The sequence below is a fragment of the Amblyomma maculatum genome, chromosome 8 (assembly GCF_055883805.1).
Source record: "Amblyomma maculatum isolate TAMU_Amacu chromosome 8, ASM5588380v1, whole genome shotgun sequence".
Taxonomy (NCBI): domain Eukaryota; kingdom Metazoa; phylum Arthropoda; class Arachnida; order Ixodida; family Ixodidae; genus Amblyomma; species Amblyomma maculatum.
Genome location: NC_139351.1, coordinates 83,233,046 through 83,260,996, shown reverse-complemented (window position 1 = coordinate 83,260,996; position 27,951 = coordinate 83,233,046). Strand labels below are relative to the sequence as shown.

At 45.4% G+C, this 27,951-nt stretch overlaps 1 protein-coding gene and 1 long non-coding RNA gene across 2 annotated transcripts in view; one reads left to right on the top strand and one right to left on the bottom strand.

The window, feature by feature from the left end:
- LOC146181656 (uncharacterized) lies at positions 1–27,590 on the bottom strand. Its single transcript, XM_084576653.1, has 10 exons — positions 27,411–27,590; positions 21,957–22,168; positions 20,906–21,004; positions 19,429–19,579; positions 17,956–18,178; positions 16,078–16,132; positions 14,458–14,564; positions 13,792–14,209; positions 11,541–11,775; positions 1–3,222 (listed from the first exon to the last, which is right to left on the bottom strand). Exons 1-10 carry the CDS (start codon positions 27,418–27,420, stop codon positions 2,507–2,509), a joined length of 2,226 nt encoding a protein of 741 aa, XP_084432779.1. The 5' UTR covers positions 27,421–27,590; the 3' UTR covers positions 1–2,506.
- The window catches only part of LOC146181655 (uncharacterized), a 58,183-nt gene continuing 56,279 nt past the window's right edge, over positions 26,048–27,951 (top strand). The window contains exon 1 of the long non-coding RNA XR_014700250.1: positions 26,048–26,277. This is a non-coding gene — a long non-coding RNA (uncharacterized LOC146181655). The remainder of the gene's footprint in view (positions 26,278–27,951) is intronic.

The following is a 27,951-nucleotide window of genomic DNA, read 5'->3' as shown; positions in this document are numbered from 1 at the left end:
TAAAACTTTATTGACGAATACAAATAAGAATAATGCACATGGCGCCGTAAAAACGGTATAAATTAGCGAAAATTTAGGTAGAAAGCCTCATGCACGACGAGGGTTATATATATCAACAAAACTTCACTGTAAAAAAGATATTTGGTCTAAAAGTGGTCAGCTAGTTTTTTTAAAGACAGTCACGTACTCGGATGTCGACATGACATCATACAACGGCGCACATCATACAACTAGAAACAAATACGTGAGACTTACACCGAGTTCTGAAAATCACTGCACACTAATGATTTGTATGCAAGAACTATTGCATCTTGTACGGCTGATTTTCGTTTTCTCTGTCAACTATAGCACAACAAGCATATCAAAATTCCTCAAACAACACTATGCAGAGTGAATTGAAGCACATGAAATGGGGGTTATGATAAAGCACTTAGATATTGCTAAGCATGGTAAACAAAAAAACACCAAAACTGCAGCATTAGTGCTAACATTGGAAACAATAAATCATCTAAAAGCCGCTCCTGTTTTGTCTTTATAATGCCGTTTTTAACACTTTAAAACTGGACCCGGCACCCACACGCTATCACCTAAACTTATCGGCGCTTTCGTAATCGGCGGAACAAATAGGCAGGTTGTCAGCCTTACATGCCATAGTTAGGCGTAACTCTGTTCTCCTCAGGACTGCCGACAAGATTTGAGCTAAGAATGACAATCTGATATGTTAAGCGAAAGGTGAAAAAAGCCACAGAAGATCGTATTTTTTAAACCACTTAATGTCAAACTTAGATAAGGAATTGCGTTCGGATAGCGGAATTGATGCCCCTGCACAATAAGAAAGGCCCACAAGAACACTTTTCAAGCCAAAGATATGCGCTGAGCTCGGCTCTGGACCATCTTGACAGCCGTCCTTTCACAGAGGAGAAAATTCTCGGCCCATGGCCACAGAAGGCGTCTAACGGCAAAGCCTTCAAAGCACTTATGTGTTTTATGAGAGACACAAACTTGATTGAGAAACTGTGACTGTGCTCCTCGACGCGTTACCTTTCCTATCATTCTCTTCTTTCTCCTTTAAACTCCTCATTCCCCTTCCCCAGTGCAGGGTAGCAAACCGGAAGCTTTCCTGGTTAATCTCTCTGCCTTCTCTCTCTTTCTCTCTCTTTCTCCCACAAGAACACATTTTCTCTGCCATGACCACAAGGAAGAGGCAATGATTATTTTGCTGACAGGCTCTAGTGGTCATACCGTGGCAATAATCCTAAGAAATCTGTGCCATAGTGGAAGAACTGGTAGGGACAGTCATCGGCACTTCGAATACTTCCTGTCTACTGCCACTGATTTGCCACCATCTCTGCTGCACTGCCCCAACGAAAAAGCATATGCAGCCCATATGTGAGGTGCAGCTTCTGCAGTGCCCTTTCAACTGAATATCCGGAGCTGTGAAAAGGGCGTTCGACGCTCCTTTCAGAATGGATAGAGAATGTTGGCTGCCGAGAAATAACCACTCCATGGTGCTCGAAAATAGACGCAATGCGCTACAGCCGCGCAAACAGGGAAACATAGCTATTGGAAAGTATGCTCACATATGCAGTGAAACTTTGTCTTCCCCAACCTCACAGGAGCCGCCACGCTGTCAAAAAAAAAAAAGAGCAGGGTTCGACTGTGCGCATTTTATCAGTTTATCACGATCCCTGTCGTGTCTGCCTTGCCGCGTCTATGCGAAGCTCACGCCTCTGACGCCAACGATGTCCGGACGAAACCTCTACTATTCTCCATGTGAGATGCCGCAGATATTTATCACGGTGAGCGCTGAAGTAAGTACAAAAAGTGATGCAAATCTAAGATCTCTGCTGCAGAATCCATATCGAAGTCGAAAAGCCACTGCGATAAGCATAAAGAAGGTGGTATAACAGAAGTAGCGTTATCATTAGCGTTAAAAACGGTACAAGTCACAAAATGCCCTTATGAGTGGCACACTGGCCGGAACTAGAGTCCCCACACAATAAAACGCCGAGAAAATGAAAACATTTAGCATTATGCTAAAACCTTTATTGATCAACAGCCACAAGCGCTTCGCTTAGCGAATACAAATACGAGTAATGCACGTGGCGCAGAAAATGCGATGGACAACACGTGCGGAAAATTAGAAAATTGCCTCGGGTATGATTAGTGTTATAAATATTAGCAAAACGAGAGCTACGGATTGGGACACGAGAATAGGCAAGACTAACAATCACCATTATTTGGAGGAAGTTACAAGACGCAGAAGAGCGTATTTTTTACCGCAGCAGAACGTAAAACTTGGAGAAAATTTCACTGCGCTCCGATAGTAAAGCTGACGTCCCTGCACAGTAAATGAATTCGACAAGCTGACTTGGTTTATTTGTTATGCCGCTGGTGGCCGTACTAAGGTAATAATCCTAAGAAATATATACACAGTGAAGGAAGACAGATACACGGCAGTCATCGACACTTAGCCCACTTCCTGTCTGCTGCCACTGGTTTACCATCACTCCCAGGTGCATCTTGCGTGTTCGGCACATGACTGAAGATCAATAACAGACGGCCACGACAAGATGTACATCGTACCATCTCTCATGCGTACTACGTCCACCGGGTTCGCTACTGCTGAGTAAACAGGCTCAAATACGGATGCCGCAATTGGCAAATTACGCGGCTCGTACCGCGTATCATACCACGGCTGCGATGGCGGGCCCGGAACCCACCGTCCCTTCAGTACCAAATCTTGTTGAGCAGGCGAATCCTGTCCTTGTGGCCTCGTGGGTTCCTTCGGCGAGAAGGGTTGCCATGGAGACTGCGGTGGCTCCCTTTTTGGAGGTGTACTCTCCCGAGAGCAGCGTGGCGAGGGTCGAGAAGGGAACGGGGGTGGTGGCATCATGGGTGCTTGTTCTTGCGAGAATCGCTCTGGCGAAAGAAACGACTTCGGTCGCAAGCGCAGTTCGTGTCCAGGGACCAACTGCGATGCTTGCTGGGGCGAAGGAAGTTCGAAGCTCCCTTGGAAGGGCGATGACGGAGCGTCCTGCGTCGAGCGTGATGAGGAAAGGGAACGATGTGGCGCCAGTGATTGTCGCGTGTCAAAATCACCGCCTGCTTCAGGACATTTCTTGGCGTATGGATGATCAATAGATACTTGCAACTCAGGGCCCCTGCTGAGCTCGTCGGGATTCCAGGGGCTCCAAGCTTCGTTGAACTCATCAGCGGACACTGCGATCCGAAATTAGAGAGGAGGAAGAAGAAAACGGTCGGTATCGAGCATGATAACCGTAACAAAAAGTACAAATATGCACTAGGCATCTGCGATTTGAACCATTCAAGCTTTCAAGCACCGCACCTCGTTCGTGTTAGAATAGCCTCGGGAACGAATTTGCCGGCCAAAGATCGTACAATGCATTTTACCTTAATACATTATTGTCAAAAAAGAGTATATATTCTTAAGTCGAGTCCTTTTTAGGCCAGTATTACTGCGTTGTATAAGGGAAATTTTGCTATGCACCATCGGGCCCCCATGGAGAACGTTCATCATGTTTAGACTTCATCATGTTCAGAGAACGGCCAGACTTCCCAGTTTACGTTGGTATTCATTAAGTTTGGTATTCATTAGATGCAAGATTTATGTGATCTTCATGCAATGAGTACTGTGGCCAGCATGAAAATAGCATCTCAGAGCAATGAAGCTACTCCTTTCACTGTCGTTTTAATGCATGGCACTGAATAACTTATAAATTTAAATTTTCCCATTCATGTGCGCTGCTTCTCGTTCGATGATTCCACCCTTTTGTACCTTCATCCGCCCGCCTCTTGCCAACACCGATGCGCGAACGAGAATGTAAAAGAAAGGCGCCCTTGTGCTGTGCGATGTCAGTGCACGTTAAATAACCCCAGGTGGTCGAAATTTTCGGAGTCCTCCACTATACGGCGTCTCTCATCGCCAATTGCTTTGGGACGTTAAACTCTACAAACCAAACCAAATCTTACCCTTCATTGTTCTTCAGGTCAACACTGGGCCCAACTAGCACAGCTGTGCACCTGTGCGGTCACGCTAGGTTGAGACACTGGAGACTACACCAATTCATGACTGCGCTGTCTTGTACGACAGGGACAGCAGCGTACTCACGAGTCTATAGATAGCCTAGACGAATGCATGAATATATGCGACAGCTGCTTGTCCAAAATGTGACAGATATATTTTTGGTACAGTCATTAATATGCTTGAAAATACCGCAGTACACTCACTGGTTTGCAGTTTCATTTCCAATAAACCATTGCCCTAGACATTTAGAAGCCAGAAGTACAGCGACCGGAAAGAGTGCTTTATGTTGCAGTTTCTGTGTGCCTTCCGTCACCACATACTTGTTTGTGATACCAGAACCCTTAGTCACGAACCTGAAGCAGAAACCGATGCTGTACGGCCGAATAAAATGGTAAAAACATTTTATATCCACCGAATTAGGCAACTAGCATGAACCTGCCTGTTTACGTGGCTTAGGGGTAGCTTGTGCGACGTAGCATCCAAGAGCCCTGGAAGATTGATGCTTATCTCCTCCACCTGTCTCGAATGAGCAAGCCGAATTGACAGCTCTTTTGAACTTTGTGATATCTGGTCTCGTTGATCACGAAGCCCGTCGACACGAATCAGTGCTCTACCTAGTGGTGAAAAAACTCTAGGGTGCATTTTGAACCATTGTAGTACGATGAAGCAAAACCTTTGCTTGAAACGCTGCCGATTCTTGCTTTACTGCATCTGCTTCGGTATGCTGAGTGGTGCGGCGTTCAAGGAAGTGCCAAATGAAAGGTGCAGCACGCGTTCCCGGATCGGATGTCATCGGCCATGACCAAATGTGACGTCATGATGGCGTCACTTTCGGTTATTATACGTGACCGGATTTGACGTCATCTTGACGTAACATCCGGTCATGGCCGATTATGTCACCAGGTGATGTCTTAATCTCATGGTATTCTGCGGAATTTCGCGAAGAAGTGGCACACTTCTCGCGGTAACATGCATGGACGGACACCTGGCAAGTCATGAGCCATTAAAAACGTTCGCCTTAAAACTATCGGTACACTGACTACTGATAGTACTACTATCGAGAGTAATGGTATTGATAATTCCGCTGCCGATAGTAAGACAATCAATAATTATGCAATTTTACGCCACATGTTGCGAAAACGTTTGCGATAACTGATTGGTGTCATGGTTCCAAAGCGACTAAGACTACGAGATTCCTGGCTGATTTTGTAGCATATGGATCATCATCATAATCATCAGCCTGACTATACCTACTGCAGGGCGAAAGCCTCTCCAATATTCGTCCAATTAACCTGGTCCTGTGCTAGCTGCATCCCCTTCACCCCTGCGAAATTCTTAACCTCATCCGCTCACCTAAATTTCAGCCGCCCCCTGCTACGCTTTCCTTCCCTTGGAACCAATTTTGATACCATAAGCTACCATCGGTTATCCTCTCTTCGCACTACATGTCCTGCCCATGCCCAGTTCTTTCTCTTGATTTCCACTAGAATGTCAGTGACGAGTTATTTTTCTTACCCATTCTGGTAGGTTTCCTATCTCTTAATGCTACCCCTACCATTTTTTCTCCTTAGCCCTCTGCGTTGCCCTCAACGTAAGTAGAGCCCTCTTTGTTAGCCTCTACGTTTCAGCTCCATAGGTTAGTACAGGCAAGGTGCAACTGTTGTATACTTTTCTTTTGAGCGATACTGGTAATCTGCCAGTCATATTCTGCGAGTGATTGCCACCACATGCGCTCCACCCCAATCTTATTCTCTTTATTATTTCCCTTTCATGGTCCGGATCTGCGGTTACTACTGTCCTAAGTAGACATATTCGCCTACTACTTCCAATACTTCCCTACCTAACGTAAACTGCTCTTCCTTACAGAGGCTGTTGAACATTACCTTAGCCTTCTGTACATTGATTTCTAAGTCTACTGAATTTCTGCTTTTCCTGTATAGGCCATTAATGATTCTTTGCACTTCATCCCCAGAGTTATTTAGCAAGGCATATAGTCATCATCAAATCGCAGAACATTGAGGTAATCTCCATCTACACTAGTCCCGAATTGCTCCAATACAAAGTGTCTGAATACTTCTTCTAAGCAAGCTGTGAATAGTATTTGGGCGATCGTGTCTCCATGCCATAACCCGCTTCTTTATAGGAATTCTTTTATTTTCTTTATGTAGAATTATGGTTGCTGTGCAGCTGCTATATATCTCTTCCAGCACTTTCACATGCAGCTCGTATGATCGATAGCAGAGCACCATTTCTGAAAACCTGCTCGATCTTTCACTTGATTGCAGTCTAAGTTTGTCCAGATAATATTAGCGATTACCTTAGTAAACACTTTGTACGTAACAGACAGTAAGCCGATGGGTCTATAACTTTTCAGGTCCTTTGCGTCCCCTTTCTTATGAATTATGATAATGTTTGCGTTCTTCCATAGTTCCAGTATCGTCGATGACACCAGACAATCGATAGTACATTTTAAAATCGATAGTACTGCACTAATTATCTATTGTGCTTTTGATAGTTTCTGTTACCATCGATAGTTCGACAGTGACTTAAGTGCTGTAGTTGGTTTTGCATCACTAGCTCGACCACATCGATTTCCAGTTACCACCTGACGGAGGCACGTCCGTGATTTTTTCGCCATAACGTTTGCAACGCCGACACCGATAACGCCGGATTTTGTGCAAATCGAGGTTGGCAGCACTATCGTAATAATACTTAGCCTGATCATGCAAGACCTGTGCCACCAGTTAGCGGCGAGCTTCGCGAAACATGTGCAGCTGGCGGTCGGGTCGGCGTGGTCACTGGCCTCCTTTCCACTCTACCCTTCTGGATTCGTTTTTTCCACTGGCCCTTCTTCGTGGCGTCTTAACCGACGCGCAGGTAACGTGTTGCAAGTAATTGAGAACAAAACATTGAATTGCCTGAAATAAATTGTAGTTTACTGTAATTTCCTTAACATTTGATAGCGTTTTGATAACGTTTATCTAGCTCTAACGTTTTAGACTATTCAAACATGTTTCCTGCAACCATTTAGTGGTAATCAGATATAATTTTTTGACTAGAAAGTTGTAACAAAAAATGCAGCTTTAGGAATCGCCATTTATTTCCCAACACTAGCACCAGGGAGATGAATGCATCGTAGCGTAGCGACAGACGACTGGCTCTTGGGATGCATCGTGGCCGATCATGTTTCGCGGTAAAGAGCGAATCACCAACTCCTCTCGTACCAACTTTAACAAGCCGCAAGAAATACGAGTAAAATGTGCCTGCTCTATACCACCCCCGCCCGGTCTGATGACGTGACAAATTGCCTCACACTATACCGGTAATGAAGAGGACATAGTGGTCTTAATTACAAGACAGGAGAGCGTTGATAGGCCCCGGTTTTATGAAAGCCGGCGAGCTCGGCGTTGTGAGCTAAATAACATGAGAACGCCACAGGCCTGTGGCCGTGGGCAGATGATATAAGCGGGAAGCGATGGGTCGGTGGGCTATGTGACATTGTGTGGCAGGTTGTGTGGCAGGAGCTGTCATGCTTCCCCTGCCAAATGCAAGGGTCAGGTAGGAATTGAACTGTCCGGCGCCAGTTGGTCCTGAATCGAACCATGTGCCTATGATGGCCGGGGTACTGGGACACCTTGTAATGCTTAAGCGCCGAGAAAGGTGTAGTGTATAAAGTACAGTTACGCTGATATTGATGCGAAATGTGTAAACATCCGATGAGCTACAAAAACTTCCCTTTGAAGTTTATGCCGTGCGCAGTTAAAATTACGCCATAAAATCAATAGCGTGCGTTTCGGAAAAACAAAAAGATGCTCACGGGGGGTAATTAAGACGCTCTTTAGAAAAGGAATGCAAATGGAGGAGACTGTGCATGTGGTAACATAATTTTATGAGAACATTGGTTGAATTTTCTTTCGGCTAGAAATGCGCACGAAACGTTTGCTTTCGAAGCTTCACTTCCGTTTACAGTTTTTAGAAAATATTATATAATGAAGCGTTTCAAATATGACAGTGAGAAGTTGAAAAAAATTGGCGAGGGAAGATGTCGGACGTAATGATTGTTGCGGTGATATTAAATGCCATGTATATAATTAAATTCAATGACTTTCTCAGAAAAAAATACGATTGTCTGGCTTTTCCGCACAACGAGCAAGGCAGCATTGAGGGGTTCCTCAGGGTACCACCTCTTCCGTTGGAGCTGGACTGCTTCTGTGCGCAGTACAGCCTCTTAAACGGTGCGGATCTCGCGACTCTTTGAGGTGGCACCATTTGTACCATCCGATATTCTGTCCACCAAACACTTCCGAGTCCGAAATGTCAAGTGTCATCGTTCGGACTTCATACACTGTGTCCCTGCCGATTCTGGAGTCTGGAGCAACGAGATAGCAGACAGAGCCGCATTTCTGGCGTCTACGCGCGGCCTCCCTGCAGCCTTCGCAGCTATCGCCCTTGTCTGTGCGCACCTGCAGCTAGCAAACAACTGGGCTTGCGGGGCCCGTGACAAGTACATGCCACGGGCGCCATGCGAGGAATAAAATCTACTTTGTTTTCACGTCCGGCCGCGGCCTGTCTGTGCCTCTCGTGAGCACAGGAATCGCCCAGTCTGCAGACTCTGGACATCAATCTAGACCACGGATGACTTGATACCTATACTGTCAGTTTTTGTCCCCTCCATTTTCCATTTTCTCTCTCTCTCTTCCCCCTTTCTCTCTTTAGGTCTGCCGTGTAACTTTGTTCCTCTCCCGAGAGGCCACGTTCGCTTTGCCTAGTACTTCCATCGTTTTGCCTTTCGCTCTTTCGCCTTCCTTTCCATGGGGTGAAGTTATGGGGGATGCTATACATTATCTAAGTGCCTGTCCAGTCACTGCAGGCATAGCAGAGCGACTTCCCCTTTTCCAAACTTTGTTTACCAGCAGGACTTCCTTTCCTTTTCATTTTCTCATTCTCGTGCGCTGCTTAGGAACATTGCTGTTCGCGTTTCATTTTTACTTCAACCTGTTAACAGCGTCCAATCTCGCACCAATAATCTGACTGGCATTACTTAGTCTCCTAAATCTCTTTTATGTTCGAGGGTACCATATGGGCGATCTGGGTAGGCGGCGGCCCTACTCTACATGTGGGCATGGGGCCTTATATGCTTGCTCACCACCTCGTCTATATAATTTTTTCTTTTCTGTTTCCTTTAATAGTAACTAAAATTTCAGGGGGCACTTGGGATCACTAAACTGCTATGAGGCGAAAGATTATCGCGCGGTGGTCCGAAGATCTCCACTATGGCACCGCTTTCTTCCTGTTTTCACTCCCACCTTCGAGATGACACGATATGATAAACTACCAGGAAACATATTGTTACGAATAAGATCGGCAGTGGGGCGAGAGGAGACTTCGCGCTAGCCAGCCATTACAATCATCGTCCATCCTGTTGTCGTGTTGTGCCGTCTCTTTGCTTGTCACCACGTACAATTTGGTTGGAGGCGCGGGGTACATCATTCTCATCCTCGCTTTGGAGCATGGACGCCATCTGTACGCCGGGATTATCGACCGAGAGCCCTGGAATATCTCCGCGCAGCTTCGCCCAGCCCTTCCTTCCCAGAACCGACCAGCCGCCGCTATACCGCCGCCCAGTCCCCAGCCCGGACCTGAAGACAAGGTGCACACATGAGCTGACCAGAAACCAGATCAAAGCAAAGACCCGACGGACCCGAAGAACCGAAAGACACGACACACAATCTCTGCCCCGCCCAGCCGCACGACGCGACCTCGAGCCATCGGCCCCACATATGCTTTGATGGTGGAAGGCTGAAGAGCTCCAGGGGAGGCGGATCATCGAAGCATAATCGTGGTCCTCGTCACCGTGGTGGCAAGCCCATCATTCTCTTCTATCTTTTCTTGAACATCGTCACTGTCACGTCCCCATCAACTTCAAGGGAACCGATCGGGACCATCGCTCGGTGGCCCCGGGAAGTATTACGAAGAAGGTCGGCAGTAGCGCGAGAAGAGCCCTCGCGCTAGGCCAGCCATTAAAATCATTGTTCATCCTGTTGCCATGTTGTGCCGTCTTCTTGCTTGTCACCACGTAACAATATAAAGCTCGGCTTTAACTGAGCTGTATGAACGTGTCTGCGTTGCCTAGGAATAATGTGAACGCAAAGTCTTAGCAGGCTGTTTCTGATATCACCCTCCCAGCTACAAGAAAAGGCCCGAATTGGCAGCTCCTGTCCGACGTAATGTCAGGAAACTCTGCTCCCAGTTAGTGTACAGTTAGTGTACGCCTTCTGGTGCGGTGGGATTACAGCGAATTTTTGAAGGGTAATTCTCGACAGCATTAATTGCACGTGTTTGCCGCCTCTCATTGCGAATCTTCTTTACGAACCAGCCACGTTCCCACCCGCATAATTTCTAACCTTTTAATCTGTGCCGGTGGTAACCCACACATATGCAATAGTACACAGACGTTAAGTTAGAACATTATATAATACTGCGCGGCACAGGCAGAGTCCGAAGTCCTGATAGGCTAAATTGTGATCTCCCTATGCTATCTTAAAGGCGAAGCCTTCGTGGTCAGCGCGTGAAAGCTACAACTCCGCCACTGGACTACCAGTGTGTGCACGGCCATGGCACTTGCCGTACTCCCCCTGCAAGCCAAGACTGTGATAGCACACAATGCCTACAAAAGTCAGCAACGCACCCTCGCAGGTGTTCGGGCAGAATGAAACCTCTAACGCCGCTGCGTTAAGAACTCACGCAGCACGCTGTTTTCTCTTTACACTTTGCACTTGCCCTACATCGCAAAGCAGGCGCTGCGGCGGAGATAAAGCATGAGACGGAGCAGTGGTGCGCAGCAATGTGCGCGAAGTCAGCACTGCTTTTCTACCGCACACACAAGACCGCCCCGGCCCCGGAGAAGCTGTATGACAACGGCAGTGGGAGCGTTCTCCTCGAGTCGCGTGCTGGCATGCTGCGCGCACTCTGTTGTACCGGCAGAGGTTCGAGAAGTATCCGGTGGTTCAGGCGGGACGCTGCCAAACGCGCGGTGGGGAGCAGGAGAGCACAGAGCATCTGGTTCTCCACTGCCGGCAACTGGCGCCGCGCCACCCAGAGGGCACCACCCTACTGCAGGGACTGGCCTCTGCCACCTCTGACGGCGACACTCCGCACGCGGCGTTGGCGATAACAAAAAGCCGACTTCGCCAGTCGTAGGGGTCGACTCGGCAGCGCACGCCGAAGGCGAACTCGGTGACTCCAGCGAAGGCGCCCCCCGACTGTGTTTAAGTGGTCTGTATGTTGCTGTGTGTGTGTGTATGCTATGCCTTATGACATGTAAACGGCTAAGGCGCACATCAAGCTCCCCCTCCCGATGCAAAGGGATAGCCACATCATCATCATCATCATCATCAACCTGCGACTTTCTGAACGCCAAAGGTACTCAGGCATCGCGATCAGTTATGTCGATGATAGGCACATTTGAGTGACATACATCGAGGGCACTCACCTGCGTTTTCCAAAAGCCACAGGTCGCGCTCCTGCTTCATTGGAAGGGAGATGGAAGGGTGAGGCGGGGCAGCGACTTGTTCCGTGTTGGCTCCGTAGTGTCCTTGAGGACTAAGCTCTTGTTCCATGTGACTTCGCTGCCTTCCCGGGCTTCCCAGGCATGATTGCAGAGAAGGTTGCGACGACATAGACTGGCTGCAGCATGAATGCTTGCTGCTAGGCCTACCCTTCGATGCCTGCGTGTAAGGAACAATCATTGATTCCTTGTGGCGTACATTCGAAACTAATCCGCAATAGTGCCAAAATCCGCGTGACTGTCGGACGATGTGACTGCTCTGATCGGAAAGGCAGCGAAATGGGGATGCGATCCCAATGTTGCATAAAAACTGCCTCAACAACCTCCGTGTCTCCACAAAACCTTCTCACTTGTGATGAATCCTCTCATTAAAACCAGCTTGTCTTGCGCATAAGAAGCAATATCCCGCGTAAATCTCTGACATCTAGTCTAGAATGCTGTTCGATCAGTTATGAACTATGGCAGTTTTGGTGATAGGTTCACTGAAAGGAGCGCTTTCCGCTGAACATTTGGCACACCTTGTATGCTTTAAAAAGGTATTCCGTTTATAGAACGTGCCTTTATTAATATGTGAAATATGCTTTCCCAAGCTTGTGGCGCAGGTATACGAAGCGCCTGGAATCGACGTAGCCGAAAATTGGGCTTTAAACTAAACAGGGAGACAAGCCACCGCATGCCTTGCCCAGTATTGGAGACTGCGAACAATACTCAAGTCCGATGCTTTTTCCACACTGCGAAGAGCGATGCACCTCTCGATTCCAAGCCTTCTGTACTGTTCAGCTCTCACATGAAAATGCTGAGCTTTGACAACACTGGGACGTGCTCGAATGAAGAGAGATAGCAGGCACGGGTCTCCAAGGTTTTTCATCAACATGCAACTGTACATATCCGGTATTTAAGGGCAAAAGATTATTTTCGCGTTAAGCTGCGGCAAGTGACATAAATATTGGCGCATAGAAAAGCGTGAAGAGTGCATAAAGTAATGTACTGTCAAATCCACAATACGGATAGAAAGCTTGCGTCTTTAGCGGGGCGCAGTAGGTGACAACGCACAAAGCAGAGCATCAGAAGTACTGAATTTGAGTATAAATATACTCTGCTTTCTATTTTTAAATACCTTATGCTTTTGGTATATAAATACGCAGGTCTCTGCGAAGAGATATGAGCCTGACGCTGTTTGCGCGCAAAACTGCCATCCTTGAAACAGTGCCTATAGAGTCGGCAGTAACGCTCTTCCATGTATCGCTCGGGATCAGTCCGGAATCTCAAGAACGAATCATTTTATGGGTTTAGAACAGAGACATTGCACTCAACAACGGTTACGAAGAGTGAAGCGCCAGCAACGTCTTTGTGCACCACCACATGTTCTTTTTTGGTACACTGATCTGCACGAGCATGGCATGGATTAAGGCGGATGCCTTCAGTACTGCCAAGACGTAGCCTTGTCGTTCCAGTCTATATTATAGGGCACTGCAGATATTTGTGATTTATGTAATGTCTCATTTATATTAACGCTATAATGTGGCACAAAACGATGAACGACATAAAGCGAATTCAGCTACGCAGGATGCTCTAATTGCGACCTTCGAAGCTTTGACTCCTGTATGTTCCCAGTCGTCTACATAAGACGTCTTGCATTTCACCTTTTTGAAAAATGCGCGCCCAGTGTGAAAAGGTATGAGGCAATAACCTTACATTTTCTCACACAATCTCGGTCAAATCACACAAAAAATCATATACAAATCGCATAAAATGCTATTAGATATCATAGAATCTCGCACATTGTCATAAACAATGGTAGACATTTAACGAAAATAATGGCATCGAACGAGATTCTATGCTATTTGTTTGATACTATGTCAGGTTATTGCCTTGTAGAACGTTTGGGTTTTCTGCCGATTCTTGGATCGAACTCGCGTCCCCGGGATCGCCATTAGAGCGCCATAGACGTAACCTACACGGCAGCAAAAGCAGTCTATAACAGTAATCATCAGTCAAGTTATGCTAAGTGCAGACAAATCCCATTCCATCGTTTATTCAACAATCAACATTGCTCCCCCAGGTACTGCCTACCCTATTCATGAAAACTTCTTGTTCGCTCGATCTGTCGACAGGACAAGGTATAATCTGCACGTACTTGTGTTGCAAGCTGGTCAAAACGGATACTAGTAGCTACCTCGTCAAGGCTGTCGCTCCCTGCAGGCGGTGAGGGCTGTCTCCAGGCGGTAGATTTCACAATCGCAGAGCCGGCGCCCCATGCCTGCTGTGTCAGCGGCGGTGGTAAGGTAGAGATTGGGTCATTTGTAGGCGATTTCTGTAGCTCCTCCCGTTTGTGCTGTTGCTGATACTGCATCGCTGCCTGTGAAAAGAGCAACGTTTGGCATTCCTGGGGTTGTTGTGGCGGAGGCGGGCTAATAGGCGACAGCAGGCCAAACTTCACGTCCGGCTGTTGCGACCTCACGAACGGCGTCGCAGTTGAGGGTGCCGACAGCTGGGACGACGGGGACCTGCAGGAATTCTGGAGCGCGGCTTGTGGCTCCCCGTTCTTGGTCTGCTTGAAGTTTGGCGCTTCGAACATGGCCCACCCACGTGGTCTGCATGTGCACGGGCAGGCAGAAAATACAATTGAGAAGTGAGACAGGAACGAGTGCAGCAGTTTGTGCTGGTGCGTTGCGTTTTCCTGGAATGCCCGATATCTATGGCACGGCCTCTTTGATAGCGGGTGCAATAGAACCACCGAGGTGGCACTGCCCCTGGTCGCTCCTCTATGCCGCCACCTCCCACCTCCCTCCCCACCCCAGCCGGCTCGCATCTGCAACAGCGCTCAAGCGGAAATGCGTACCTGTTTTCGTAGTCGACTCTCCGGAACTGGCTCTTGGCAGAAGATTCCCCAGTACTAAACACCACCTTCTTGAAACCTTTTCGGTACAGTGCGTGACGGATGGTGCTCTGCGACAGTGGAGACGGTAGCGGGAAGGGGGCACGCACTTGAACCTCTTTCACATTCAATGACAGGCACACACTTCTCCACAACACTTGTCCGAGCGTCGAAATTTATACCTCTTTTACTGACGCAGCCTCACCTCTTTGTATCTTTGCAAAACAGGGCATATAAACAATGATCTGTGAAGGTGCTTATACCTGGCGTCATACGGTAATGTTTGAATGCGTACGCAGCTCATAAGTGTTGTAAGTGCACTCCATGGTACGCCGGTGAAGCATACTGAAAAGTTGTTACAGGGTTGTTTCGCTTTTGGTAGGGTTAGGGGCCATACGAAAGCGCTTGGTACGTGCATACCATGAACCGAATCTGATGGTGTCGCACCGAATATTATAGGGCCATTTGTTTAACCTACACCAGTGTAGAAAATTTTCTGTACCTGCAATGTATTTTTGCTGCACTGGTGTAGCTGGTGTAGGTTAAACAAATGGCCCTGATATAGACAAACACGGCTCAGGGACACAATTCGGTGGCGCAGCGGCTTCCGGTTTGGCGTAGTGGGAGTGTAAAGAGGCTAGAGCGTGTGAGATTACATTTAAACAATATTATTTTCATCGTAGCCCATACTAGGGAAACTTACCGAATATACGAATAGTTATTACAGAGGCGTCATATTTATAAACGCAGCACCTACCCAGGTACTCAGTTGATTTTCATGAAAGGTGTAGAGGCGACCTCGCAATAGGCTAGTAGTTTTAACCGACGTTCAACGGGCGCATCCTCTTGCCAGCAAAGTATACACATGTTAAGCGTTGCGTTGATTACTTTACGTTAGCATTAGAGTTATGTACTTCCATTATCACATCTACTGACTTCCTGCATTGGGCACAGGTCGGCGGGTGAAAACTAGATTGTTCGCGGCAAGCAATGCTTTCGGAGTAGAGCCGGCGGAGGAGGGAGACGCGACACGTACTACCCCAGCTCAGGCATTCTCACGGTGTCTTCGTTTCATACTCAGTGAACATGTAGTCCCTAAATCTGCAACTCTGAACTGCTCGTGTGAGCCGACAGTGATTGTGCACTAACTGGAAACCGATCTCCGTACCCGGCACAGCACGAACCTGACGGGCAGAACACTGGTTGATATGTGATAATCCGTAACAACTGTTGTGCTCTCTCTTATCTGCTGGAAAATAGTACAGAGAATATGTTCATCATTTAAAATTTCGCGTTTTAATTCACAGTCGTCAAAAAAGGCACGGTGAATCTATGTGTGACGTCTACCCTGTTATACCTTGTCCATGACTCAGCGGTTTTCTAATGTTGTTAGGGGAAAAAATATGTGCTCCTAGCTCACATTTTTGTGTTCTCCTGATGGTTCGTGCCGCGCTCAATCGTCGTCAGCAATGCCAGATGCGGCGCGTGCTTAACAAGATATAAGACAGCTCGCATTAAAGAAGTACCTTGGCGATGTTAAAGGGAAAAAGAAAATGTACAACTAATTATCCAAGTTTCGTTCACCTTCCACGTCATCACTTCTTTCTTGCTCATAAACTTGAAGTACGGGTACCGGTTCCTGAAAAGTAGGAAGAACACAAAACGGGAAGTAAAATGTACCGTCTTTGCCAAAAGTAACTAGGCTGCATGTTTCGCTTCTCGCTTGTATTCTAAAGCCGGCATGACATTCCAGAGGATCACAACTTGTTAATAAGTGAGAACAGGAGCTCGCCTTTACTTTGCACATACAGCTTCAGAAATGGTACGAATTCTCTACTACACAACTGAGAAGCGAAACCCGCAGCCTGGTTACTTTTGGTAAAAACGGTACATGCGAGGACAATAGAAACGGACTTCGGTCTCTAAATTTGGACATGGGCACAAAGACAGCCTCTCTTTACTGTCAAATTCCCCTTATAAAAGCATCAACAGCGTGCTCTACCTTATATTGAGATCGTGGCATTTTGTGTGTGAGGACTTGGAACTGACCAGCGTATTCCATGCAGTGGACAAGTTCTGCTTCCTCAAGAACTAAGAAGCACCGCATCGGTTGATGTCGCTGCCCCGGTGCACAACACTGAACCATACATAGCCCTCTCTTCGTTGGTAAGAACTTCCTGATTATTGCGCCCTTATTATTTGTGCTGCATGTTTTCCGACATTCCGTTTTAAATTGCAGTTATTGTATGTTAAGTGCAGTTCCTGCTGATAAAGCTGAAACAAAAAATGATGAAATATTTCTGCGGTAGCTGCCTACTCTGCACTTGGGGCTGAAAGAATTGGTTCAGGTCTGACAACACAGCTTTCCATAGCGGACAGTTCGAGGATACGGGCATGGGTGCCCTTTTCGAACTTTTGACCCGTGGGAAAGCCGCTGCCGTTTGAAGGCGATTTGAACCTTTCACTCGGTACTGGCGTTTGAACGATGTCCCAAAAGCAACCAGTCTACATCGTTTGCTTTACATTGTACGGTGCACCCATTGCGGCATTAATAATGATAAAACAAGGCCTTAATGATTCCCTTGACTTTACGCACACTTACTGATCGAATCGAGGGACAAATTCTTCACAATAAAACTCGCAAGCAAAAGAGCAGCCTTATCAATTTATCAAAGGCGGTCAATCCCGCGCACTGTGGGGATGTTCTGCAGTCACATGGTCACGAATCTATGCAGTTGTGCTCCATAATATGACGAACGGCAATTTGGATAAAGTAATTGGTAATTTTTGTTTTCATGAAACGGTTCGGCTATCCTGCAATGACTCGAATTTAGGATTTAATGCAGATTGTTGAAATTTGTCAAGCAAGAAGGACTGTTTTTACAGCATGGTAGCTTGCAACTCAAATGCATAGAGATGTCTGACGCATACTGAAGGCTAAAGTAGCGCCAACTAAAAGCTGTATAAATTGACCATCCGCGGGTGGCACCCGATTTTATTTTGCCAATAAAAGAATGCCAGTTCCCTTCTACTATCATGCCTTTTCTTCACCAAAGGTACCTTCGTCAATGCTTGAGCTAACTCCAGCAACGTATCCGAAAGAAGCCCTTTGCGCAAAATAACTTCAACGACATGCTACACACAAGCGCCTGAAGGTCCTGGGTCGCGTACCTTTGCACCAAATATGTTAACAACAATCCCTGAACAATACTTGGTTTCCCTTCCATTAATGAGCGTGGTGAATAAACACTTTCATAGAAACAGGGGTTGAACGCGAACAGGCCTGGGCACTGGCATGCATCGTTGAAAAAACCAGAGGTTAAGACGACGCTCAGTGTCCTTTGTACACAGCCTGCAGTTACTTGATTACAAGTAGCGTTGCCACATACGATGGCCGAAACATCAACTTTGCTCCAATCGGATATCCCCCCCTCCCCAGAAGAAAGCGACACAGGGACTCACTGCAGCGCAGCGTACACGTGATGCAGGCGCAGTGCCTTGCACGGGCTTTCGTGGATGACTTGCGCCAACAGCTGTACAAGCATTCCCGGCGGCCTCCGGACGCGTGTGCCAGGAGGGAGGAGCTCGGCCAGGGGACCCGGAGGAACTTCGGTGACGATGTGCGTGTCGTCAGAGCTGGACTTGTGCCCGGACGAGCCGAAATGCCGGCGGGGTGCTGAAGAAGCTGTCCGGCGACACCAGTCACGCATCGGTTAAAGTTCACCTCAAGGCTCTCACATGTTTCTCGGACGCGAATAGCGAGCAAGGTACTTTCGCTGCGCGCCTTTCGCCAGGCAAGTAAGCCCAGCATAATTCGAATAATCTCCTCCTTTCCGTGCCAATACACAAGTGGGGCGACAGGAATTGCGTTCTTATAGTGTGCTCAGTAATGCAGTTTTTCAGCACTGGAATAAAGGGGACAGCGCAGAAAGAGAAACAGAACTGTTGAGTATGTGACATGTGCTATTGTAGCAAGCATGCATCCTACCAGAAACGATGATTTTCGTATGTAATAATACATTTTATGACTTTTAATAATCTGTAACATTCGAGAGCTTACGTCCTTGGAAGCAACATAGGATCCACGAGGGAGGGGTATAATGGATATATTCCAACTGAAGAAGGCCACACTGGGCCCTTGAGTGTATTTCTGATTACATTGCATAGTCTTATTTTGTGTTCCCTTTGTTCGGCCTTCATCGGAGAAGCAGCTGCCGGATTCCTAATTAAACTTGATCCTGCAGCTGTGTGGTAGAGTGCTTTAACCGCTTAGTCATTGCTGCGGGTGACTGATATCTATGCAGGAGAGGAACTTATTTCTCTCCAGCATTATTAAGTGCTTTTTCTCAACGTGTTTAGAGAGCTTGCTCTCCTCAAGGGTAAAGTGAAACGGGCCGCTGTTATTGTGTTCATAGAAATTCGTTCGGAGACCCTGTTCAGAATCAGAAATAGGTGATACTGAATGTGTACCGATAGAAACTTGAGACCTTAACTTCTTTAACGAAGAATTATGTGCCAGTCGGTTACGAAATAAATAGCGGTTGGAAACAAGAGAAGGGAAGTTGTGAAGTGACGTTGTGAACTGAACCAAGCTGCTAGACTTTTTACACGTCATTGCCCTGTAGAAAGCCTGTACGAGAGAACGAAGGCGAGGCTGGGTTTCGAGTCTATGAGATCACCAAAAAAATCAAAATACCCCCTATACGCGTACATGAGTCGATCCGCTTTGCCAAATGTGGGCACGGTGATGAATACTAGGGGATATGCCTGTGTGAAGAAATCTGTTGTAAATTGGGAGCATCTTTACATTTCTGTCAGTTTTTTATGCCTTTTCGAATGGCGCGGCACGTACTGATTTATTTGACACCGACAGAAGGTGCTAGTTAAAGAGACTAAGAAAAGTAAGCTCTAAAGTGGCAAAAGTTAATTTCTCACTGTGATTCCTTTTGGTCGATTCATTGTTGCAGATCCGGCAAATGCTTGGCAGGGAAGAATCCCGGTCTCTCGTATCGACCACCGTGCTTAGGTCGGGTTCGATGCTCTCCACATACTGCTCTGCCAGCCGATCCATCTCTTCTTCCGGGAGCTGCATGAGCGACAGGGATGAGTTCCCGCTGTACAGCCTAGCTTACTTCTCTAGCAAGCACGGAAGAAATAAAGTGCCTTATTAGTCTAAGATCAAGACACTAAAGAGTTGGGTAAAAGAGATTGGCCAGCCGGGGACGTGTGAATGAACCACACTCACTGCAATCGCACACTAATTGCGGAAAGAGTTGCCATCAGTTCTGAGAGTGGCATGCCTTTGTTCAGAGTCCAACCCTCAGAAGGTCAGCCAGGCTAGGAAAAGTATACGAGTGCAGATTCATGTTTTTGTCCCGCCATGTGGAGCACATCTCGGCGCGTCTTGCAGGATCCTTGCGCTTTAACTTGGCTATGGTACTTTTTGTTGTTTGAAGAATTTGTATATTGAACAAGACAAGGTGAAGGTATGAGTGGGTGTTCTCCAGTTGTTAGTATATTAATTACCCGGAAGGAAGCAGTTGAAGTCGCGTCTTAAGGAATAAGCAGCCAGTTCTCACATGCATCGCAGGAACGATTCGCTTGGAGCATAGTAAATGTCACCACAGTAGGGGCGCCTTATCTGTTCTGGTTTAGAGCAAGTTTTATGAGGAACACTGCAGTGCCCTACTGAAAAAATTGTATGAGGCAATAACCTCACAGTTTCTCACACAATCTCACTCAATTCACATAAGAAATCACATCAAGTCGCATATAATTGCATAAGGTCTCACAGTTTCTTGTACATTATCATAAATTATGTACGATATTTTATGATATTGATGTGCACCGTATGAGAGTCTATGCGATTAAATTAGATTTTATGAGGTTATTGCCCCGTGGAACATTTGGTTTTTCAGTAGGGTGGTAAGCTGCGGATGATTTTGACCCCCTAGAACTTTCGATGTGCACTGCCATTGCACAGTTACATGGGCAACTTCCTATGTGCTCCGCGAAAACACGGACATCTTGGGCGGGTTTGAATCCGGATGATCCCCCTCTCGGTATTGGTGTGCGTTAACCGCTGGATCCAGTGGAGTAAACAGAAGGACATTTGCGATATTTGCTGACGCTCAGAAGGGCATCGACCCCGCATCCTTTTCTAAGCATCGGCAAATACTGAGTATTCTCCTCTTGAGCACAGATTTGTTTTGCAGTGCGGATGATTGGAGCGCACACAGCGTCGTGTCATTATCCACGCCTGTTATTCCTTTTTCTTTTTTGACGCGCTGCGAGAACTACAGAATATGGCAGCTATAACTTCTCTGAAAGAATAGCGCTAGAGTTGCCACTTCTGGCATCGAAGCACAAAGGACGAAAAACAATCACTCTGACGTAGTTTCTGCGCACTTACACTTGGTTCCGAATGGAGAGTGCTGCACTGGCACTGCTTATTTTTCGCTACGCTCCTTTCAGCAGACGGAATTGAAGGCTCTCGCTCCGTGTCTCGGGCCTGGAAGGAAGTGTTGATGTGTATTATACATAGTCGCTGCAGTCGTGCTACGAGTGGGGAATATTTTCTCTTTCCCACGTTTTATGCTTAATGGGGTGTTTCGCACTTGTCAAATCACAATGCGGTGACTGTGGTAGACACCGTAATAGCCAAAGTTTAAGCGAGAGAACACCTTGCTGTTTTGAAGCAACAGTTTCCAGCGTATAGTAAAAGGAGACTGATTAAAATTCTTTTGGGTCTCGTCAAGTGATCATGAACTAGCTCTACAAAAAAACTGAGAGGGACTACTTTAGGTTTTTTTTTGTACTGCTCAGAGCACTGCACATGGTAGCAATACAAACGAGCCAACCAGCCATGTCTTGATCAATCGTTAACAATATTCGCGGGGTCCATCTACACGCAGGTCAATAAAAATGTCTTTGTGGGGCCTTATTGAGAACAGGGAGCACAGAGTGAAATGCTTCGATCGATGACATACGCAGGCAGGACTCGGGAGTGGGCATTCCGAAAGTGTAGAATTATTTTGATTAATACTGATTAACTAATTGGACTGTTCTTTATTGATTCTACTGGAACTCTGGTTGGATTGATTGACTCAGTGAACTTGACTGATAGGTTGAAATTGATTGATTATTCATAACTGACTTCATTCAGTTTTTTTTTGTGAATTTACTTCTGTACTCTTTGCAATAGTGATAATAGAGTAGTTTGGATTACAGTTCCACACAAACAGAGGACCAACAGCGTTGGCTGTTACGCGAGAAGCATGCAGCTCACCGGGTCTGCTTCACATAGCGCGCAGTGCTTCATTCTGTATGGACAGCATGCAAAATGACTCGAAGTTAGCAGGAGCACTCTCGTATTAGAGATTCCCACGGCAAGTAACTGCTCTGACTGTGTATGCCGACAAATGCTACGCACGCAATGAATCCAGAAGACACGACACGCTCACCGAGTTCAGCAGATCGCAATCCTGGGAGACGTCGTCGTACTCCGTGCCTGCGCGAGGTGGCAGGGTTCTGGCCGAGGAGCCAGTTGGGCCAATCTTTGACCTCTTGTTCCCGCGCTCTCGACCGCGTATTTGATCCCGGGATTCATGTGGAATGGATTTCGCTTTTGTCTTGATTGCCTTCCCTGAACGCTTTGTGTTTGTCACCTTTTCGACTGAAAAAAAAAAAAAGCAGGATCGTTGATGAAGCATGTTGATTGCTCTTTGTAATCACGAATAGCTATAATGAGAAATGGAATTTTAGAGACACGAACCAATTTTAGTCATGTGTGAAATGCGAGTTGGATATACTAACTTAATAAAGCATCAATGTATTGTGCTTGAAAAAAATTGCTTTATTGTGATGACCGACGATGATCGAATGGGGGGGGGGGGGGGGGGCAGCACATCTTATGTGGTTTAAATTGAAATCTTGGAATTAGTTGTGAGTTACTGGTTAGAGATTTCTTAAATTCATCAAATGAGACTTCAGCGGGACTTAAATTTTATCCAATACTGGTGCTCAAGATGGCAAATGTCTTTGAACATTTCAAAATGCAAACTGTTTCGTTCACTCGTAAGCGTTCCCCTCTACAGACCCGTTACTCATTAAATACTGTTCTCCTTCAAAAAGCTTCTGAATATAAGTATCTCGGCATATATTTCACATCTAACCTTACGTGGACGAGACAAGCTGAGCACACTACATCGAAAGCCTGCAGAATATTAAATTTTTTTTAAAGCGTAATTTAAACAACGCGCAGTCAAATGTCAAGCAGCTCATGCATTTCGCTTACATAAGGCCAATTCTTGAATATGCATGCTCTGTATGGGATCCGCAGTTTATTTACTTATCTGACATGCTCAAACGCGTCCAAAATGATGCTGCCAGATTTGTGTCTAACAATTACAACTTTTCATCTAGTGTCACGTCTATTAGACATCATCTTGGTTGGGAATCTTTAGCTCACCGCAGAAAACATTTCAGATTGCAGATCATGCATGACATTTATTTTGGAAAGACTGGTACCTGCTTCAACCTCATTTTTTATCTAGATGACTTATCAGAGGAAGATCCGAGAAATAAAATGCCGGACAGATGTATATAAATCCTCGTTTTTTCCACTGACGATCAATGAGTGGAACAGACTGCCAGCTGGCTTCACTGAGTGCTGTACGGAAAATTTATTTCGGGCTTTTTTTTATCAGATGTGTGACGTGGCACCCAGTTCTCTTGTGTTTTTTTCTTCATCACTTTGTTTTTTTTTTTAATGTTTTCATCAATTTATTCGTCGCGCAGTTGCCCCCTTTAGATGAATGTTTCTCATTCTGCATTATCACTTGTGTCGTCTTATTATCTTCATTTTTATGTATCCTTATTGTACTACTGGCGTTTCTAGCAATGTTATTTGTCATCTTCCCCCCTGCAATAATGCCTTCGGGTGCTGCAGGACTCTGTAATAAATAAATAAGTAAACATTTAGAGTTTCAATTAAGTAGGTCTTATATAACTGTACATTGCATTTTACATTTGTTTTTTCCTATGTTGTTGGTCGGTCTGCTCATGGCGCTGCCACGTTCCTTTTGTGAAGGTACTGACGGATATCAGGTATGATAAAAGAGCCTTCAGCCAAAAAAAAAATGGCAGGGGTTGGGGGTCATCTCTGTTAAACCTATTACAGTGCGAAAGCTCAGAGTTCTTTCGCTTTACTTGTTTTTTGCTTGCTTCGTTTTAACTAGGTTTAAATGATTTTTTTCCACGACACATATCTGATAAAAGCTTCTTGCTGCTATGGGCCTGCAATTAAACATGGGTAGCCATCTATGAACCAGCGCTTGAAATGGCGGAGGTTTATCCGTGGCCTCCGCGATGAACTCCAGTGCAACAGAGCATTTGACCTCGGAGGGCAAGTCTTCAATCCTACCTGTGGCGCCCTCTGTGAGCCGCCGAATCAAATGAAGGATGTTTAACCCTACTTAATCTTGGTTATATGGTGCGAAAGCCTCGGCTGCGACGTTTCAGAGGCCAATATGCCCAGCTACTGAACCGGCGTACCCGTGTTTGACGCTGAGTGGTTCTAATGCGCTTTAATTTTTAATTGAGTGTGAACGCGGTACAAGAGGTCATGGTGAGTCAGTGAGTCAGAGGGTTCTCTCTTCGTTTGGTTGACGAACATCAAAAAGTCGTCGGGAATTGGCTTATTGTAACCGCTTTATTGGACATTTTGAATTACCGGAACGAGACATTAGTCAACCAAACCCACGGCTGAAAGAAGCCTACAAGACAGGGCAAGTCTCTTGATCGGTGATGGTGAGCATATATTTCTGAAACCTCCCTGCAAAAAAAAAAAAAATGCGACCAAGTCCGACGTTTTACTCTAAAGGTTGGCTCGAAAACAAAATAGATATTTTTCAACATGTCTGAAGATTACATGTACAGTCCTAGCCTTTAGAATGGCTCTACGATCTGACCTTGAAAGCCAATCCCAAGATATCACCCGTGGTTACGAGGGAGTTTAGCATCAGTTACAAACTATGAGATAACAAATGTCAACTTGGAGACATGGAACCATCCAGTCCCTTAGTACACCTACCACGCGTCGGCGGTGCGCATCATTCAGAAGCGAGAGATATGCTTCCGCTCAAGAAGAGTCAAAATTATGTGAAGCCAGCTCTCAAGAACTTGATCAGCGTTGATTGTGACGCTGCGCGTCGGACCGTTAAAAGCAATAAGCCTCTTCATTTGAATCTGAGTCACATACAAAAAGGAAAGACAAGTGCTGAATGATGCAGCGTTAAAAGAAGAGAAAAGCTTCATTCACATGTAATCTTCGCCGTTGTTGCAAACATAACTGCAGTAGAACACTAAAATAAGCTAAGGATAAATTACCTTATCGATAATCCCGTAACTTGAACGTAAACACAAATTTGATTAGTGTAATGTAGATATGGCTGCTTATAAAAATCAGATGAATAATTTAAATATGGAGATTAGCATCTCTCAGGGAATTTGTATTTGGTGGAGGCCCCAGCGTAGGCCTTCGCAGCGAATTTCGACCGCCAGGGATCACCACCCAACACAGCGGCCTTGTATTCGCCTCCAAGAAAAGCCATGCCGGATTTCCATTTCCGGTGCAGTCCATCAACAGAATGCAATCTATGGAGTATTTTGCACTCACGTCAATGTTTCTCTCAATACCAAAGGTGGACCATAATATTTTAAATCTGAATAATAAGGGAGCATTTTGTATGAAATATGCAGCACAGTATGACAATTTGCTTCGCTTATCAATATTATATGTGTTCTTGAGGCAGTAGCATAAAGTTCCAGCACTTTAAATTTGTTTTACTACTGTCCACTGAGTTCATTAGAGAGACATGCTGTGTGCTAAAGGCAGAGTACAAAATAACGCAAGAAACTTAAGTAGGGCGCAAAACTTATTACACAGAATATGCGGGTCGTCTTTAATGCGAAATCCTCTCTGGCTCATCACTGGCGTGCGTAGAAGGCGTCCGTCCGCGAAATGCGTAACAAAAAGACAGATCCAAAGCCAATCCAACACAATCCACATATCTGGGCAAAAAAAGACGCAATACCAAATCCAGTCATGATTATCTGGCTATAACGCCTTAATGACATTACATATTAACTAGCCACATTATTCATAGCTTGAATTCAAGTCATAGCCAAAATGCAATCCAGAATTAACATAACAAGGCAATTATTAAATTCATTCATGTTAAATTGGCTGCAATGCCTAAATTAGATTGCATAATGAAAAGCCACACTAGTCACCGCTAGAATCGAAGTCGTTGCCAAGAATCCAATAAAGAATCCACATAGGGTAATACGGAATCCAGTCATGGTTAATTGGTTATAATGCCGCAATGATAATGCATAATGATTTGCAACATTACTCATAATGCGAATCTGTCATAGCCAAGAATCCAGTCCAGAAACCACATTACAAACTGATACGAAATCGTCATGATTAATTGGCTACATTGTCTTAATGACATTGCTTAATGACTAGCTATATTAGTCATATAGCCTAAACCAAAGATATAGCCAGGAATCGCATCGAAAATCCTCATAACAAGCGAATTCCGAAAGCAGTCATGACTATTTAGCTATAATGCCTTCAGGACAAGGCATAATGACTTGCGACATTATTCATAGCACTAAGCCAAGGAATCAACAGTGCAATTCAAAATTCACGTAACAAGCAAACGACAGCGAACGGAAGACGCCCCTGTATGGTTTGTTATTACTGAACGTAAAGAGGCAAGTACACATTTTCTCTCTGGTGAACAAATAGCAAGGTGCTGAATCTTGGCCATAGCCAACGGAAGTATAGCTCACGACCTTTTATGCTGATGGATAAGTTTCTTTTTCCTGACGGCGTGTTCATGTTGTTACAGGTCCACACGAGAGTAATTACGTGGTTTCCAGCAAAAAAAAAAAAATCAATTGGCGATCGCATATTGCCATCGAAAATAATTAGAACCAACATCACAACCATCGCTGAATAGCCTTTTCTCAACTGTCGAAGGCCAGAGGTTCGGCATCGAAGAAAACTTGTCGGGCAACGAAACGATAGCAGGCGCCTACAGTAACACTGAAATTTCTAAGATACTGATTAAGCCAAATAGAAATAGGCATTTAAGACAAAGGCTATGGTAGCGTAAATGTAGCCGCTTAACTAGCATAAAAACTAATTGGTAGTAAATGATTGCTTTTGAAAAGCCACAGTGGGTGTTCATTTATCGTGGAGTCAGCAAAACGTAATTAGTAGAATGAATTCCTTTAATAACGGGTGCTTTGAATTTATCTTAACATGCCCTACACTAACAATGATCTACCAGAAAAATTTTATAACATCGCAATACTGCACAATATATAACTGCACAATTTGGGGTGCATTATGCAGTAGAATATGTTAATGTGCTATAGGGGACAAAGTTTCCAGGACACGAGAAAAGCAGATTTGGCGTACAAGTCCCACGTTTTATGGCGATCTCATAATTCTGCTAGATGATATCAGATTCGAGTCCGACTTTTGAGGTCTAAGTCTGATCTCCAGACACCGGCTAACAACAGAGCTATTGGCTGAGATTCCTGATGACACGACCTGGAAAATTTTGTGTTCGATAATATTTCCCTGATCCATACTATACATGTTCGCGATATAGCCGATACGCAGTTCCGACACTTTAAACTTGTTTTGTTAAGGCGAGTGATATCGTGATCAGGGTAACAGGTAATTTGGAAATGCCAAATTACCAAATAATGTATAACGGCTTTAGTAGGCCGCATGACTGAATGTCCAGAATATGCGTATCGGATCTTTTCCATCTCAGTAGCATAAGAATTGAATGTACTGAAATAGGGCCCAAACCAACGGTAGTCCAACTCACAATATTTCATGCTGACCGACAAGCCTCTACACGACGTCGTATAATTATTAAGGCGGAATCCTTTAATGGCTCATACTGTCGTGGACAAAAAGTGTCCCGCTTTTGCGGCGGCTCTGATTGGCAGAGGCGGTATGACGTTATAGAGGTCTCGACCAATCACAGCACCACCACAGTAGGCACGAATGCGTGCCCTATATGGCCATATGCCAATCAATGATCAAATTCTAATTAATTGCCATTAAATTCATCAACTAATTATTAACTGCCTGATTAATTCATTCGATAAGTAATTCAGGAATAATTATTTCATTAGTTATTTGCTTATTAGTAACAGTTGCGTAGCAAAATGAGGCACTCGGACTTTCTCCTTTCACTACTTTAGCCACTAAAGTCCCTCGTATGTTTTGTAACTTCATATAAATGTACTTACATGCTTCCCTGCTAAAAAAAAGTACTGATTCTCTCCGAAAACAATTGCAACCAGCATTAAAACTGCCGATATTTCTTTAACAATGGTAGCTATACACAAGTCCAACATTGA

Bases quoted from the DNA above. Each gene is read 5' to 3' on its own strand.
- LOC146181656 (XM_084576653.1), bottom strand. The intron at 21,005-21,956 runs GTGAGCGTGTCG...ACTTCCTTCCAG, and splicing joins ATTGCGATCTGCTGAACTCG to GCCCGAGACACGGAGCGAGA. The intron at 14,565-16,077 runs GTGAACGAAACT...CCACTGTCGCAG, and splicing joins AAGAAGTGATGACGTGGAAG to AGCACCATCCGTCACGCACT.